This window comes from Camellia sinensis, chromosome 3, assembly GCF_055761805.1.
Source record: "Camellia sinensis isolate YWXY chromosome 3, ASM5576180v1, whole genome shotgun sequence".
Lineage (NCBI taxonomy): Eukaryota > Viridiplantae > Streptophyta > Magnoliopsida > Ericales > Theaceae > Camellia > Camellia sinensis.
Window position 1 is genome coordinate 203,991,898 of NC_138963.1, and position 18,055 is coordinate 204,009,952.

Here is an 18,055-nt window from a genome sequence, read left to right on the forward strand (position 1 = left end):
TTTGTAATTGTTTGTGTTCTTTTTGATTCGGTGCTTTAGAGGTAGGGGATATTGTTTTCTGCTTTGGATTGTATTTGGATGGTGCATTTATTACTGCATTTTTATGAAATATTATATTTTTTGCTGATCTAAAAAAAATGCTAAGTTTTAGGCAGGTGGATTGTAATTTTGGAATAAAGAAGAGGGTGGAGAAAAAATAATTGAAATTTGATAAAGAAGATGAAAGAAATTTGAATATGAAGAGTGCGATTAGAATGTATTATGAGAAAAAAATTATTTTAAAATTTAATATGCATTGCCATTATTAATATAATTACATTAAATATAATAAAAATAAAATTTTCAAAATTTTAATATAGAGGTTGTTTGGAGTGTCCTATAAGTACACTTTTTGACTTTTTATGAAATATGAGTTGAGTATGGGTTGAGTTTGAAGTGATGTGATAGAGATGTGATGTGACTTAAATAAGATGATGTGATTTAAATAAAATAATGACTTTTTGACTTTTTAAATATTTTTTAAGATGCCAAACTTACCCTTAATGTACGTTATTATTTGGGTGTGAATAGAATCACTCCCGAGTACGCTACAGTGACGTAGTGAAAAGGCCCAAGTTTAGCGTATGAGGCCCAAAATAGGAATTCTAGATTTGACTGAACTGGGCTGGAAAATGACAGGCCTTAACAGTTTGATTCCCCACACACACACACACACACACACACACACACACACGTCATCAAAATCAAAAGCGAAAGCCGCAAGATCTCCACAACCCTGCGAAGCACCAGATCGTACCCACCCCGTCACTTATCAACTCCCTTCCTTCGCCTAGTCGTCTAAAACGAAACTGCCGGGTACAAGGCCACGAATCCATCACACGGTCCAGATCTCATCCACGTATCAAATTAGGGTTTTCTAGTCCCCGTATATAAACTCCACAGTTCCATCTCAGCCGGTGCGGTGCAGTTCGTCCCTGCCCTCCGAAAAAAATCTCTCTCTCACTCTCTCTCTCTCTATCTTTCTCAGTTCCGTTCGGATCTCCCGACGATTTATCCCCATTTTACCCTTCTTCTTCCTCTCCTATCCCCTCAAAAACCCCAAAAAAAGAAATTTAGCTAATTTATCTGTATTTTGTTGCGTTGTGTTTTGTTGTGTTGTCTCTCTAGGGTTTCGTCTCTTCAACCCCAGAGGAGAGGGGGGAAAATCTGAAAAAAGAAGAAAAAGAAAAAGAGGTTGGGAAGGGTTTTTTTTTATGGCGCAGATTCAGGTGCAGCATCAGAGTCACGTTTCGGGTCCGAACGGTGCGGCGGCGGCGGCGGCGGCTGGTGGTGCGAACCAGTTCGTGACGACGTCGTTGTATGTTGGGGATTTGGACTTCAGCGTGACTGATTCGCAGCTCTATGATCTGTTCAACCAGGTTGGTCAGGTTGTGTCGGTTAGGGTTTGTAGGGACCTCAGTACTCGGCGATCTCTCGGCTATGGCTATGTTAACTACAGCAATCCTCAAGATGGTCAGTTTTCTTGTAATTGCGTTTCTGTTGATACGAATTTGAATTGGGGTTGTTCGAATCTCTGACGATTTTGCTAAATTAGTGTTGTTGATTTGATTCGATGATGTATATGGTGTATTAATTATCAAGCAAATTTGCGACATTTGTGTTATTTAATTGACTGATGATGTGTTGATTAGTAGATTATAGTGTACATTACTATTGATAAACAAGATGGATAATGTAGCATTGTATTGCTCTTTGTAGTCACATTTTCTGATGTTGCTAACACAATTTGTTGCGTCGAATGTGTGTAAATCGAGTTTCCACAGTCAATTGTCCAAGCAATTTAAGAACTTGTGCCAGTAGTTTGTATTGGGTCAACTTGAATAAGAAAAAAGGGAAGGGACTAATGGGTTTGAGGTATTATTGCTAATTGCATTAGTTGAATCCACTTAGGCCCTGTTTGCTAACACTTTATAAAAAGGTTAATTTTAGCTTTAGAACAATCTAAAACCCAGATTTACAACAGTTAGCTTTTTGAGCTGAAAAGGCAAACAAGTTTAATGTGAAAAGTGGAACCAAACACCTTTTTAAGTACATCTGCTTAAGCATGTAATTCAATTGGCTGCAAATATGTGGAAACAAATGGGCTCTTAGTATCTACAGTTCCACTTGGACTTGTGTTGCAGGCTTAATTTAAAGACTACTAGAATGGACTTGTGCTACAGCTTTCATGTAATGATGTTTCCATCTGTGCTTGTGAGTTGGGTTAGTTCTTCATAGCTTGCAATAAGTTCTTTGTGCATGATCATGTTGAATTTGATATATTCTGTTGCTTGATTTCTTACCGGCGGTATTTTGAATTGTTATTTGCTTCGTGTGTGCGGTTTTTACTTTGTTGGCTCCATATGGACAAATTTTGCGTGACTTACGCACTCCTCTATGTTTGTTTAAACATAGATATTCTAGAATGCCTGTTTACAATTTTGATTCTGAGCTAAGGCATTTTGCCTCGTTTATGGCCATTTCCTGAGTTTGTAAAACCGTTATTTGCATTCCTAGATACAAAATACAAATATTTACTAGTGTAGTTAACATGTGTTTGTCATGTTAACCTGTGCCATTGAATGGAATCCTTGCCTCTCTTTCATTAGTTTGCTTGCCGGTGCATGGCCATGTAATTCTAACTATATTTGACATTTTTGGTTAATTGTGATCACAGCTGCAAGGGCAATGGATGTGCTTAACTTCACTCCGCTTAATGGCAAGCCTATCAGAATTATGTATTCTCATCGGGATCCCAGTATTCGCAAAAGCGGTACTGCAAATATATTTATCAAGGTATCAATGTCCTGTTTCTTCATTTTCCACCCCCATCCATTATGTAATTATTTTCCTTCCTTGATTTTAGAGTATTTGGTGGCTGCTAGGCTACCAGGAAACCTTAATGCAATGGCAGTAGGTTAGGTTTTTTATCAGACCGATTGGAAGAATATTGTTCTAGGAAACTAGGTAGATGTTTCCTTGAATTTTGTACCTCTGGGTTTGTTGCACCAAGTTGGATGTTGTAGAGAACAGTTACCAAGGCCTGAAGAGAAATAATGGCCAGGAATTGCATGTCTAGGCCTTTCTTGTATGTTTTTCTTTTTGTCTTTGCTTGATATGGTATTGTCATTTTATTTATGAAAATGCCAATTTGATTATGGGTGCTAGTTATTTAAGACCATTCAACTGAATGTATAACCTTGCCCAAGTAGATTGGCTTTGACTCATTTTTCCCCTTTTACATCTAATTTTCAGCTTTGTTTTGCCTGTACCGCACACATTTGAATAACATTTCTGTTTTTTTGTTTTGTTTTGATGCAGAATTTGGACAAAGCAATTGACAACAAAGCATTACACGATACTTTTTCTAGCTTTGGAAACATTCTTTCTTGCAAGATAGCTACTGATCCTTCTGGCCAATCTAAAGGCTATGGTTTTGTACAATTTGATAATGAGGAAGCTGCTCAGAATGCGATAGATAAGTTAAACGGCATGCTCATTAATGATAAACAAGTTTACGTTGGCCATTTTCTTCGTAAGCAGGAAAGAGATACTGTCATGAGCAAGACAAAATTTAATAATGTATTTGTGAAAAACCTCTCAGAATCAACAACTGATGAGGATCTAAAGAATACATTTGGTGAATATGGAACAATTACTAGTGCGGTAGTGATGAGGGATGGTGATGGAAAATCCAAGTGTTTTGGATTTATCAATTTTGAAAATGCTGATGATGCCGCTAAAGCTGTTGAGGCTCTAAATGGTAAGAAAGTTGATGATAAGGAGTGGTACGTTGGGAAAGCCCAGAAGAAGTCTGAAAGAGAGCTTGAACTAAAAAGTCGGTTTGAGCAGACTGTAAAGGAAGCGGTGGACAAATTTCAAGGGGTGAATTTGTATATCAAGAACTTGGATGACAGCGTTGATGATGATAAGCTGAAGGAACTGTTCTCTGAATTTGGTTCAATTACTTCTTGCAAGGTCTTGTTCAATTTAAAAATATTGAAATTCACTTACCTTTATGTCCTTTATCTCTCTATCTACCTACATATAAATCTGTTAACAAGGTGGATGGATCTCATACTTTTTCCCTTTATTTTTCCCTCAATTTTTTTCCTTAAACTTATAGGTCATGCGTGATCCTAGTGGAATTAGCAGAGGTTCAGGATTTGTTGCCTTCTCTACACCTGAAGAAGCATCTCGTGCTGTAAGTGGATTTTTGTGAATTTGCATTTGTTTAAGTTGTTTTAAGGTGATGCCTAATTTCTACTTCTTCACGTGCAGCTTGCGGAGATGAATGGTAAAATGTTTCTAAGCAAACCACTCTATGTTGCTCTTGCCCAGCGAAAAGAAGAGAGGAGAGCAAGGTTGCAGGTAACAGCGTTGGGAAAAAAATTCAGCGTTTTTTTAAATATATTGTTAATGACAAATCATGCTAGTGTTTCTTCTAGTTTTTTTGCAAATTAATTGCTTCACCAAAATATGTATGCAACTTGTAGTAACTCAATTTATTTTTGAATGAATGCTTTTGTTATTTTTTTTCATGTGTTGCGGTTCCTGTTATATGTTTTTTTTTTTTTTAAATATTTGTTACTAGTTCTTGAAAGTAACAGATGCAGGTACATTTGGTTTGTACTGATGGTAATTTTCAGGGTTACTTAGGCCTCGTTTGGGAGCAGGCTAATTTAGTAACTTTTTGGCTATTTGGCTAAAAAGGTAGGTAAAAAAAACTTGTATGTTTGGGATGACTTTTTGGCTAATTACGAAAGATGTGCAAAAAGTAGAGAGAAAAGAGAATCTTTGACTTTTTGGTATAAGTTGTTGACTTTTTGGTTAATTTAGTAACTTTTTGGCTAATTGACTAAAAAAGTAAGTCCCCAAACGGGGCCTAGGCTTAATAATACTTGTCTTAAACGTAATATCAAACTATAGGTGCATAAATGTGATCTGGATTTTAAAGATAGGCACACAGTGATCTGGATTTTGTGGTTCCATGCAAATGCTGAGATAGGGTTTCAGTTGGAATAATTGGAGTTTGTCAAAGAGCTCCTTTTTTTCCCTAGGTTATTTTGTTTGTTTCAGCATTTGTAGCTATGAAGTCAAATGGTAGTTGATGTATTGTAGTGCTGCAAAGGTGTACGTTTCTAGTTTGCAGTTAGTAAATGGTGATTGATGTCCTGCATTTGTTTGATCTCTGTTTAATGTTCTCTTTATATTTGCGGTGGTAAAGCTGAGATGTGAATGTAGACGTGAGCTGGTTGTCTCCCACAACCTCCTTTGTTTATCCTCCATTGACTGCTGATGTTATTGTTTTGTATGTACATGTATAACTCCATGTTTGTTTCTTAATATTGTTTAAAAAAATCAGCCCATAATATTGTGGTTCTTAATTGGGGTAAAGATTTGACCACTGTGCCTTCTGTTCTACATATGTTTACGTCATTTATGCAGGCTCAGTTTTCGCAAATGCGGCCAGTTGCAATGGCTCCATCAATTGCTCCCCGTATGCCAATGTATCCCCCAGGTGCTCCAGGTCTTGGACAACAATTATTTTATGGGCAAGCTCCCCCTGCTATTATTCCTCCCCAGGTATTGACTGTTTGCTTACTTGTGTTTATTTATTTTCTTTAGCCCATTTCTGCTCGCTTCCTTTATATGTTGAACATTCCTTTCTCCTTGACCTCTGTTTCCACAAGCACATTTTAAGTAACTTGGCAGCTGTGTAATTCAAAATCAATGCTTTTTTCTTGATGTTACTCTCTCTCTCTCTCTCTCTCTCTCTCTCACACACACACACACACACACACACACACGGTGTGTTGCTTGTTCACAAACAGATACTCAATAAATTGACCAATTGTCCTGTAATTTACTCCCAAACATCTTAAAGTTTGGGCATTGATGTAATGCTGTCATTCTTTTATATGGCTTTTTAGTTTGGCTCTAATATTGCATGTGAATAATGTACGAGAAATTATGAAGAATCTATTGCAACATTTATGGCTTGTATTGTTTAATGTAGATTTGGAGGAGGATTTTAAAGAGTTTAACTTGGTTTGAGATTTGTTCTTTTTATTGTTTTTTTTGCTTAATATCTTTAATTGGTAGTAAAACCTGAAGACAGGAATTTTTTGTAGCTTAATTAGCCGTGTCTGGAATTTGGGTTGCCTTGTTTTCAGTTGAGCTTTTTCTCTGCCGTATGGCATGTTTTCCTGGTAGTTATTTGTGGCAGCTTTTGATTAATTCTAATTCAACATGTTCATTTTGTAGGCTGGATTTGGTTACCAGCAGCAACTTGTTCCTGGAATGAGGCCAGGTGGAGCTCCTATGCCAAATTTCTTTGTTCCAATGGTCCATCAGGGTCAGCAGGGCCAGCGGCCTGGTGGGAGACGGGGAGCTGGTCCCGTGCAACAAGCGCAGCAGCCTGTGCCAATGATGCAACAGCAGGTTAGTTTACACGTGATTTATTCTTTTTTCTTTGAAGCTCATCTTCATGGCCACATCTACAACAAAAGCAATAATTGTGTGCGATTCATTTTTCAGATGCTTCCTAGGGGACGTGTCTATCGTTACCCGCCTGGTCGCAATGTGCCAGATGTTTCAATGCCTGGAGTTCCTGGTGGCATGCTCTCTGTTCCATACGATATGAGTGGCATGATGCCACGTGATGCTGCTATAGGACAGCCCATGCCAGTTCCAGCTTTGGCTACTGCTCTTGCAAATGCACCACCTGATCAGCAGAGGACGGTATGCTATTTTTGATACTTGGATTTTCTGTGACATGGCTATTTTAGAATATGCTTTTAACATTCAAATTTATTTTGTGGGTTGGTAGATGCTGGGTGAAAATCTGTACCCGCTTGTGGATCAGCTGGAGCATGAGCATGCGGCTAAGGTGACAGGCATGCTTCTGGAGATGGACCAGACTGAGGTTCTGCATTTGCTCGAATCACCAGATGCATTGAAAGCGAAAGTTGCAGAGGCCATGGAGGTCCTTAGGAATGTCGTGGCTCAGCAGCAGTCCAACAGCCCGACTGACCAGCTCGCATCTCTGTCCCTGAATGACCACCTTGTTTCCTGAGAAATTATGGTTTGTTTGCCATCTAAATTGAAGTTTTGCTAGTAGCGAGAGGGTACTGGATTCTATTTAGTATTTCGGATTGGTTTTAGTGGCATGTAGGATTTTTGTAGTTTGAAACATTTTGTTTGCTTTGGATTTTAGATAATTTATTTTCCGATGATTCTGAGATTTGCAGTATGTTTTTGCTATGGTTTTGATTGAGATTGATTTCCGTTTGGACATGCAAATTTACTAATTGTGTTTTGTTTTCTGCATTGCCTAGCCTTTTGCATGATTTCATTGTGGTAGTTTTAATGATTAGGCATTGCAATTTCACCTTACCTCAATATATTAGCACTTTTTTTTTTGTGTTCTGCTAGTATTCGGTTGTTTATATGTTTGTTTGTTTGATTTTTGGCGGGCTCTGTGAATATTTGGATGTTTATATGTTAATCTGGCTTTTAGATTTCTGTGAAGTATGTAACTTAGGTGTTAGCACTTTTCTCTTTTTTTTAATGAAAAAATAAATACATAAAGAGACCTGTTTTTAGGTTGGATGGAAAATTGTTGGGAGATTCTTATTGGGCATACATATCTTGAAAGCATGGTTGAGGTTGGGGACTTTCTTAATATTCTTTATCTATTTTTTGTTTGTTTTTATGTTGTCAAACATGCAGTTATAATTGACGTCTTTTAAACATGTTGATTATACTATGTTTTTGTTGTATAAGATTTTGTTAGCGTTATTTGTGGCTTGGTAGTTGCGATAAGATCTTGGGGATATTATATTACTAAAAGAAAACTGAAAGAAAGCATAGTAGTTGTACGATATTGTTTGGTGCACTGCTACTATATTCTTGTTTGAGGCGGAATTGTTAATGTCTCATTTCAGGTTTAGATGTTTTTATGTGATTTTGTTTTTGTCAATTTTAACTATGTACTAGCAAGAATATGTTTTTCCAATATATTTCTTGTCTTTAGCACAAATTTTTCTGGAAAAATTTCAGTCAAGGATTTAATACTTGAAGTAAAATGTACATTTATGCTTAAAATATCTGCATGTATATTGATTTGTGTTGCAGTTTTGGCAAGTGTTATAATGAGGCCAGAACTTGCTATTTTATTTATTTTTTTTAGCTATTTGATTATTTTAGGTTTGGCTAAAAATGTTGTGTTTGGGATAATAGTTGGCCCTTTTTTTTTTTTTTTTTGATTTGATGTTTGTGAGGAAAAAATTAAAATGATTATGAGTTGAAAGTAATATTTTATTTTGTTGATTATTTTAACTTATTTGGGATAATTTGGAAAGATGATTAAAAGTTATCTTTTAGCTTTTAATTCATTTTTAGTTATTTCATTTTTCATATTTTTTATACATTTTTTCAAAAAATAAAAAAAAAAGTCAATTTTTAAGTATCTTTTTAAAACAACTCTTTCTTTATCGATTATTTTTGTCAAAAAAACACAAATCCAAGTTTCAAATCAGTCCCAGAATATTTATATATTACATTTAATTTATCACGTGATATGTGATATGTGATAAATGAGATAATAAACTCAATAAGGTAGATAAGTATATAGTTAGCGAGAGAGACAACTAAATAACTCAATCAATATTTAAGGGGTTGGGTCTTTAACGGAAAATTACTGGAAAATTTCATAATGCACAAAATGAAATATGAAATTTAGAATTTGATCATTTTTATTTCATGTATGTAATGAAAATTTTTCATTGCATATTTAATGGTTATGAAATAATAATGTAAATTTATGATTAATTTAAATTAAAAATATCATTACACTCAACTCGCTATTAGATGATTTAATGAAATCTCTCTATTATAAATATTATAAAATAGATAGGATTACATTCTTTAGGCTATGTTTGGGATAATTTTTTTTTTTGCTATTTTAGTCACAAAAAAATAAATTAAATTAAAAAGTCAATAAAACAAAATGTCACATCTAAGTTATAATCATTTTATTTTTTTTCTCACAAAAGTCAAAAAACTCATTTCAAATGAAACTTTTTAGCCACATAGCTAAATAGTCAAAAAATCAACCCATATTCCAAATGAAGGCTTAGTACATGCATTTCAAAAAAGTTGTTAGATTATTTCTTGAGACATCTCATTGTAAAATTTTAGAAGGTATTTGGAATTATTTAAATTAGTATATTTTTTAATTTTTTACATAAAAAAATAGAAAAATAATGTGACTTAAATAAATATACTTATATAAATTATGCCAAACACTATCAATTTTATTTTATTTTTACTCTTTGAACACGCCAATAATCCCACAACTACATTTATCCTCTCAGCCACTTTTGTTGTCGTTTTTCCTTCTCTCTTGTTGGTTGTTGCTACATCCTTTTTTTTTTTTTTTTTTTTTTTTAATGCCCTTCACTTAAACCCACCTTATCCCCGTTACTAGCTGCCTCCTCTCCTTTCTTTCTTGCCACCCACAATTCCCTTTCGTAACTTTCTAGGCATTCCATTGCCTCTCTAATACGAATCGGATCCTCGGCCACCCTACCCGGCAGCCCCCCAAAACGACGTCGTTTTGGGGGTTTTTGTTTTTTTGTTTTTTTTTTTTTCTTTTCTTCTTCTTCGTTCTTGCTTTCTCTCTCTTCGAAACCAGAGGGGAGGGGAGAGGGAGAAGAGGAAGGAAGGAAGAGGGAGGAGGCTGCGAGCTCGCCATCGCAGCTCGTCGCCTCGCCGCCGGCCGTCGCAGTCGTCCGATCATCGCCCGATCCAGCTCGTCGCAGCAGCTGCACCGCCGTCGCCTCCGCCTTCTCCTCCTTCTCCTCCCCCACTGGTTATGGCCCCCTCCAGTCCGGTCCTTCCCTTCCTCCTCCTCCTCCTCCTCCCTCCTCCTTCCTCCCTCTTCCTCTCCTTCCTTCCTCTCTTCCTCTGCGTTTTTTTTTTTTTTTGAAAATTTGCCCCCAAAACGACGTCGTTTTGGGGGCTGCTGGAAACGACTGCCGGGTAGGGCGGCCGAGAATCCGGACTCCTCTAATACCCCTTACATTCTCTCATTATTCAAAAATTCCCAACTTTCACCTTTCCTTGTTCTCTTAATCTCACTACCTAGTACCTACCATTGCAACATATATATGTATATATAGAGAAAGAGGAAGAGAGATGTGAGGGAAGAAAGAGTCACACAAAAAGGAAAGAAAATGAAAGGGTTTACGGTACTCCACAATGACAAAAGAAGAAAAAAAAGGAAGATGTGGTAATAAGAGCAAGGAGGGAGGTTTAAGAAGAATGGATTAGATTTGAGGAGGAATTGAGAAAAGTTAGCTGAAGTTGAGTAGTGACCAAAGTTTGGGAGGGTCTAATCAAGTTAGGGTTAGAATTTGTGGGCTTGTTTGGTTTGATTTTGGGAGATGAGTTTGGGAGATAAAAAGTACGAAAAGTTGTTTGGTTTGATTTTTTTGGAAAAATGTTTTGAAAAATTATTTTGAGAGAGAGTTTTGAAAAAAGTGATTGATTTGATGTGTATGAGAGAGATTTGTTTGAAAAACTTGTTTGGTTTACAAGTTTTGGAAAAAAAATTTGAGAAAATTTGTTTGGTTTGAGTTTTTCTGAAAACTCATTTGTAGAGAAATTTTTCCAAAATTTTTTGGGAAATTCAAACCAAACGTGTATTTTTTAGTAATTTGATGTAAAAATAAATTATTATTATTATTATTATTTAAATAAAGTGTTATTTTGAATGATCTAAATATGTGTATTTTTTTAATTTTTTACAACAAATGTGTACAAAAATAAAGAAATAATATAATTCAAATAAATATACTTATTTAGGAGATGCCAAATAAATTCTAAATTATCCTAACATATTTTTGTCAGAATTTTGAATATCAAAAGTTGTAAGTTTTTTTTTTTTTTTTTTTTGATTCATAATAGTTGTAAGTTGAGGAGTCTCACCTTTGAAGATTCTTTTAAAAAGGCTAAAAGTACCAATATAAATTTTTCCTAAAAATATAAAGGGAATAATTTGATGAAACCCAATATAACATTTGAATAATGCTTGGGACCCCCTTTTGGGGGTCACCCCTCACCCCTTTATCACGTGGCAGGGAGTGATTGGAGGAGCAGAAAAAAAAAAGAAAAAGAAAAAAAAAAGTAACCAATGAGAGAGAGAGGGGGTCAAAGGGATGGGGGAAAAGGGGATGGAGGAAAAGGGAATGAATCATTACTCGTAACATTTTAGGAACAAAATGTAATGTAAAAATGTAATGTAAAATGAACCTAAATGGTCGACATTAAAGGGTGTACGTACACTCGAACACGACTCAGCATAAACTCAAAAGAAACTTCAAGGCCACGCTTCCCAGTCTCCCCCCTATACAAAAAGGTCTCTCTCCCTCTCTCTCCTGCTGCTCTCGCTCTCTCTCGCTCTCTCTCTCTATCTCTGTGTTGTTCTCTCCAGCTCAAACTCCCATTGATGGGAGACCCAAGGAACCCGAGACCGATGTCTTTTTCTCTGCCTCCTGGTTCCCGATTCTACCCCTCCGAGGAGCAACTCCTCTGCTACTACCTCACTCACAAGAACAACGACGATCATCGCTTTGGGTTCGATGTAATTAACGAGATTGATTTGTACAATTTCGACCCATTCGATTTGCCCGACGCCGGTTGTTTCCGATTCGGCCGAGGAGGGAGGAGGAGGCACTGGTACTGCTATGTGGCTGCTAGGGTTTTGAAGGATTGTGGTGGGAGGAGGAGAGCCGGCGGCGGATACTGGAAGCGGACGGGGCGTGAGAGGGATGTTGTGGGCGGCGCCGCCGGGAAGGTTGTGGTTGGGAGGAGGAAGAGCTTCGTTTTTTGTTTGGGGGATTCTCCCAAAAACGCCGTCAGGACCGATTGGGTTATGTATGAGTATGCCCTAATTGATCATCCCAAGGTACTTGTATGCAATTGTTATATATTTGTTTTTTGATTTGGTTTGATAACCCTAGAATCCAAACAATTCACGCCTAAAAGAAAATTGAAGATAAAATCACAATCTTAATTTTAGCAGTTCCATTTTTCATACTTGAATTTATGTTTTTATTTTTTTTTTGTCCTTCCATTTTGGGTTTAGTTTTTGTATTTATTGCAATAATTAGATGTGCATGGTTGATATTTTGGAAAATTGTTAAATAACAGATGTTGGGTATGAATTGTTGGTACATAAGTTAAAGCAGGGTAAGTATCAAGTGTTTACTTGTGCAAAGTTGAATATTACACATATCATAGATAATAGATAGTGATAAATGTGTAGAATATTGTTCAATTGTGCTTGGTATTCACTTGCTTACACTTCGATTTATTTAGAAGTTAACTTGGGCTTTTGCAATGCATTGTCTTTACTAGTGTTTTGGAAATTAATGATAAATTTACAAGGATTTTGTATATTTGATTTAGATATAATAGGTTCTATTTGGTCCTTAGAAATGATAGGGGAAAATGACAAGCAAAAGGAAAATCGATTTTTCTCTAAACTGGGAGTAACGTTTAAAATAAAAAATTTCTCAAAAATGGTTTGGAATCAAGATTCTTGAATCAAGAATGTATGTATAAGCTATTTATCAACAAAAAAAAGAAAGAATGTACGTATGTATAAAGCTAATCATTCTTCCTCATTTCCCCCCTTTCTCTCACAAATTTACCAACTAGAGCTTCAGTAAAAGGGGTATTCCTAGTACACGAGACTCCCACCATTGCAGGGTTTTGGAAGCTTATCTGCACTTTGCATTACTCTATAAATATGAAAACTTGGATTCAAGTTGGCAGGAAACTAGAAAAACCTCTATTGGATGCACGTTGTTAATTGAACTCGTCATCTGGCCTCCCACATTTGCAATTCTGGCTGTGAATTTTATTTTGCTAACATTGTTCACCTTCCCTTAGAAGCCATTGTCATACTAAATAAGGTTCACTCAACTTGAGTCCACTTTACAAAGCATTGTATCCTACTTCTTTGGTTCATTTACACTGTTTTTTCCTGTATAGCAGCATATGTATGGTATGCTAGCACTGTTTGTCAGCATCAATGGCATAATCAGTTTGTGAAATCAAATGTGAAATTTAGTTTTACCCTAAAAATTCTTGAAACTAGTGTTTAGTTATGATTTTTGGAAAAGTAGTGTTTCATTGCATTGAGTGTGACCATACTGGTCAATTTGCGAATTGAATTGTAAATCATTTTGTTAAAATAGTGAATAATAAGATTCACTTTATTTAGCATAATATATAATTATATATGTACATATAAAAATTCGCATTAATATCAAGATAATTAACTTATGCATATCTATATACATATAGAATCACATATATCAATATAATCAGTTGATCTGTTTCTTTATGTTGCGAAAACTACGTAGTTCATGCACTTTGCAAATAGTAGTAAATTGCAATTGAATTGTACGATTTATTTAATTTACGTTTCAACTACACGAATTGTGAATCGTGAGATTCTAACAACGATGAGTTTGTTAAAATGGTGTTAGCATACTTCTGTTTGTCAAAACTAACTTAAGAAGGATGGGGTGTGGAGGAGAGAAGGAAATTATTTTAATAAATTTCTACGTTTTCAGTTATGAAATCTGAAACTTCTACTTTTTTGCAGGCTTCTTTCATTCTGTGCCGTGTATTTGTCAAGTCTCACAGTCGAAATAATGTTTCAGAGAATGTTCTAAGTTCATGCGGTGAAGAAAGTGTTGCTACAGTACGTCATGTTGGCATTCAGCATGATGGAACCTTCACATCTGGCATTGGTGAAACTATTGTCCATGATGACAATTCTGTCGACAGGAAGAATGAGGTTTCGAGATTTCCAGTAGGCCTAGTCAGTGAGCAAGATGATCGAATGACTGCTGGGGCTGTTGTCCTTGCTGGTGTTCAGCCTCCCTTAAGCAGGCAGCCTAGTGAGCCGGTATTTTCTTTAAACCACTTTTCCTTTTTAGTCTGATCATGATGCTACTTCTTGTCGTGCTTTATCTTTTTAGTTTAGAAGATGCATCACTACATGCTTATGCCATTTGTTCATCTTCGTTCATTGGTTTCCTCACATGAAGGTTCATGTTTTACTCTTGATGTTTCTGAACATGGCCTTCTAGTGAAGCCTTTTCTTAACGGTAAAGCACCAATAAATCCCAAAATATAATATTGTGAACTGTTTGGTCCTCTATTTTTTCTTATAAACCCAAAGGTCCCATTGAAATGGAAGTTACACAAAAGAATAGTCACTTACACATTTGAGTTTAATTTTTTAGGGATAAAAGTGGGTTTCTCCAAATGTAAAACTACACATTTAGACAAATTCGCATTATAGAAATTTTAGATTTTTCATCATTCTGGAACAAATCTCACATTACTAATAAGAACTTAACACTCCAATAACGTAATACTCCAATGTAACACACTAAAAAACTTCTTGGTATACTTTTCCTAAACATAACACCATATCATTCCAAACTTTTTTCAAACGTAACACTCTAATGTAACACACACAAAAGCTTGTTAATGTATTTTTTTTCAAACGTAACACTCCAATGTAACATACTAAAAATACTAAAAAAATTATTTAATGTATTTTTTTTAAATGTAACACTCACAGTTTGAAATTATACATTTACCCAAAACTTAAGAAATTTTTATACTTCTTTTGGAATAGTTTAAAGAATTTCACCCTTTTGAAATGGTTTGAAGAATCTCACATCATTTTTTTAGAATGTTATATTGGAATATTACGTTTGAAAAAAAGTACACTTTGAAATTTTTTTGTGTGTCATATTGGAGTGTTACACTGAGGAGTTTTTTTAGAACGTTATATTGGAATGTTACGTTTAAAAAAAGTATAATAAGAAGTTTTTTTGGAGTGTTACGGTAAAGTGTTACAAATTGAAATTATACATTTGTTCAAACCTCGTTAAGGAGTTTTTGTACTCCTTGTAAAATATTTGAAGAATCCCACATCTTTTTGGATTGTTTGAAGAATCTAATATTTTAAGTCATTTTTGTATTCCTTTTAAAATGTTTGAAAAATCTTACATTTCAAGTCCTTTCAAATAGAAAAGATTCTCATATTTTAATTTTTTTCAAATTTGATTCTCATAAGTGGTGTATCTTACATTTCTAACACAAAAGAAAAAAAGGAAGAAAACATAATAGAAATAAGCGTATAACTATAAATTTAATTTTCAAATAATATATTAAATTTACCTTTCCAAATTCAATGAGACTAATTGGTCTATAAAAAAGCTCTTGGGACTAATCAAATTACCATTACTCAAGATGGGATTTATGGGTAAATTTTCTTTTTCTTAATTCTTAATTTTAATCGTCTATGAGTTTGTTTTGGAGGGGAAGTTAAGGGATGGTGGGGACTGTATTAGAATATGTATTAGTTATATCGTAAGAAGTATGGATACGGACACGTGACACAACATGGACACGCGGATATGTAAATTTTCAAAAAATACAGGACACAACACATTGAGAACTTGTTCAAAACATATATTTTTATTATATGTATATTTTTAAATATTTAATATGTATTTTATGTCAAATATTTAATTTTATCAAATTTATCGATCTTAGGTATGCTATTTTAGTATTAAAAAAAAAAATGAAAAAAATAGTATTGAGTGTGTTCCTTGCATGTCCTAAGCGTGTCCCTTGCATGTCCTCAGCGTGTCCAAAGTGTCCCAGCGTGTCCAAAGCATCCCAGCGTGTCCAAAGCATGTCCCAGCGTGTCCGTGTCCGACACGTGTTAGACACTTGTTTGCGACCTCCGGAGAGGTGTCCGTGCTTCATAGATTATATCATGCTTGCAGTTGTGAGCCGCCTATAACTTTTGTTGGGGGTGGGATGCAAAAATAGTGCAGGAAATATTTTTAACCTTCTTTTTTTTTTCTTTCTTTTTCCTTTTTCAATTGCATTATGTTTTCATGAATACAGACTTCTATTGAATTCAAAATTTACATTTATTCTTCTCTGTAGCACTTGAAACTTGTCACAAATGTTCCAAAACAGAGAAAAATAACCTTCGACTGATGCAACATCTCAGTTGTGCATGTGTTTTGATTGATCTGTGGTTGAAGTTCTAAAGATTAGGAAAAGGCAATTTTGGACTTCTTTATTATTCATCTCCTTTCACCACATATTGTTTTCATATACTATTGACCTTGAGGAGGTCTTCTGTTTCTGTGGACAGTGCAGGGCACATGTATTTTGGTACCAAAAACCAAAACTCATTTCCACCCCTCCTTTTACTGTTGAACTGTAAATTTCAGAACATCATAGCTAGAATTCTAGATGTTTTCGCTACTCTTGTTACCATGACATGGTGCAATATACGCAGGTGACTGCATCTGGGCTTACCAGTGGTGCTTCCATGTTTATTAACGGTTTGGCGGCTCCTCATTTAATGCCCATTCTGGAGGAAGATTTTATAGAGTTGGATGACCTTGCATGCCCGCTTTCGGGCATTGATTTTACATGATAAGACAAAAAATGAAACAGTAAATGAAACAGAAGGTTTCATATACAGAAAATGAAACAGTAAATGATAACAGAAGAGACAGAAGGTTCGAAATATTCTGTCAACTGTCAACAATACTCAGCTTGTAGCACCAGTGTGAGTTTCCAGAACGTTTGATGTACAGAAAGTCTACTGTACTCAGCTTATAGCACCAGCCTGAAAGATTCAAGAAGTTTGAAAAATTGTACGAAACAGTAAATGAAGAAACATACCTGTCAATTATGAGATTGACAATGATGTTGTGGCAGCAATATTCTGTCTGATAAGGTTGTGTTTTGACACAATTTTGTTAGAACTCCTGTTCAATCCCCATCAGGGAAACAGTTGATGACATCTATTATGGTTTGGGCATGCAGACTTGTTCTTGTGCCTAATGACAGGCATTTATTTTGGTGGGTTGGAGAAGGAGATTGATATGTGGGAAGATGGCAAAGTCAGCAGAACCAAGCTGAATCAGCGACTTGGCCTTGTATCACATCTCGGTCATTCTATTGATGGTGGAGTTTTTGGATCAACTGTGTGTGCATTTATGGGAAAAAGTCTATTACTTTTCCCCTCTAGATTCTTCGTTTTTTCTCTATCTCAATCTTATTAGCTAGATCTGTCTTCCTATTGCCTGCTATGTTTTTGCTTTCTTGAATTTTCTTGCTTTAGGAGGTTTCCAAACTATTTATAAATTATGGATGTTACCTAGATCTGGATATATTGATGACATGCTTATTATTAAAGTTATCCTCTAATAGTCATCTTTTGGTTGCTGCAGGATTAGTCAAATTGCTCATGATATAAAATAAACTGCATACCGTAAAAATATATTTTGGCAATTTTGCTTGGTTTTCTATGTACTTTTGTAGCTTGTGAGATCTTTTAGTTTAGATGACATTCCTGATCGTAGTCTGCCAAATTATATTAATTGCGGGTCTGAGAGAAGGGATAGTTTGGACTACTTGTGGAGCGGTTCTTGTCAAGGAATGCCCCAGGTTTAAATTGTAAAATGGCTTGCATTATGTAGAGATCAAGAGAAACTATTTATATATGATATTAATTGTAGGATGCATGAGAAATTTCAAACATATTTAGTTCTATTTCTAGCTTTGGAGGTGCTAAAGAGGTAGAAGATACCTCTGAGCTTGCCATCTGCCTAATGGTTTTAGAGCCGAGTTCCAGAGTCCATGATATTTTTGAGATTTTGAGATATCTTGACGGTAATGTGCTTAGTTTCTGAAACCTATTTTTGCCCTTTTCAGCTTGAAGTCAACTGTCCAATTGTTATGTTCATATTATGTTCTATGTAAGTTGCTGTTCAGAAGCTTTATGGTATGTGTTGAGGTCATATATTCCAAGTCGTATTGTATACTTGAAGTTTAATCCTCCGTCGTGTTGATGTTATGTTTTTGAACAATATCATATTTGGTG

General features: G+C 35.4%; 2 protein-coding genes across 2 annotated transcripts; both read left to right on the forward strand.

The window, feature by feature from the left end:
• Positions 1–796: 796 nt before the first annotated feature.
• Positions 797–7,285, forward strand: LOC114281995 (polyadenylate-binding protein 2). Its single transcript, XM_028224615.2, has 9 exons — positions 797–1,512; positions 2,717–2,835; positions 3,361–4,017; positions 4,166–4,243; positions 4,321–4,410; positions 5,488–5,625; positions 6,307–6,483; positions 6,580–6,783; positions 6,872–7,285. Exons 1-9 carry the CDS (start codon positions 1,254–1,256, stop codon positions 7,115–7,117), a joined length of 1,968 nt encoding a protein of 655 aa, XP_028080416.2. The 5' UTR covers positions 797–1,253; the 3' UTR covers positions 7,118–7,285.
• A 4,103-nt stretch (positions 7,286–11,388) lies between these two features.
• On the forward strand, positions 11,389–17,367 carry LOC114281993 (NAC domain-containing protein 72). Its single transcript, XM_028224613.2, has 3 exons — positions 11,389–12,013; positions 13,724–14,029; positions 16,460–17,367. Exons 1-3 carry the CDS (start codon positions 11,555–11,557, stop codon positions 16,598–16,600), a joined length of 906 nt encoding a protein of 301 aa, XP_028080414.1. The 5' UTR covers positions 11,389–11,554; the 3' UTR covers positions 16,601–17,367.
• The last annotated feature ends 688 nt before the right edge of the window (positions 17,368–18,055 follow it).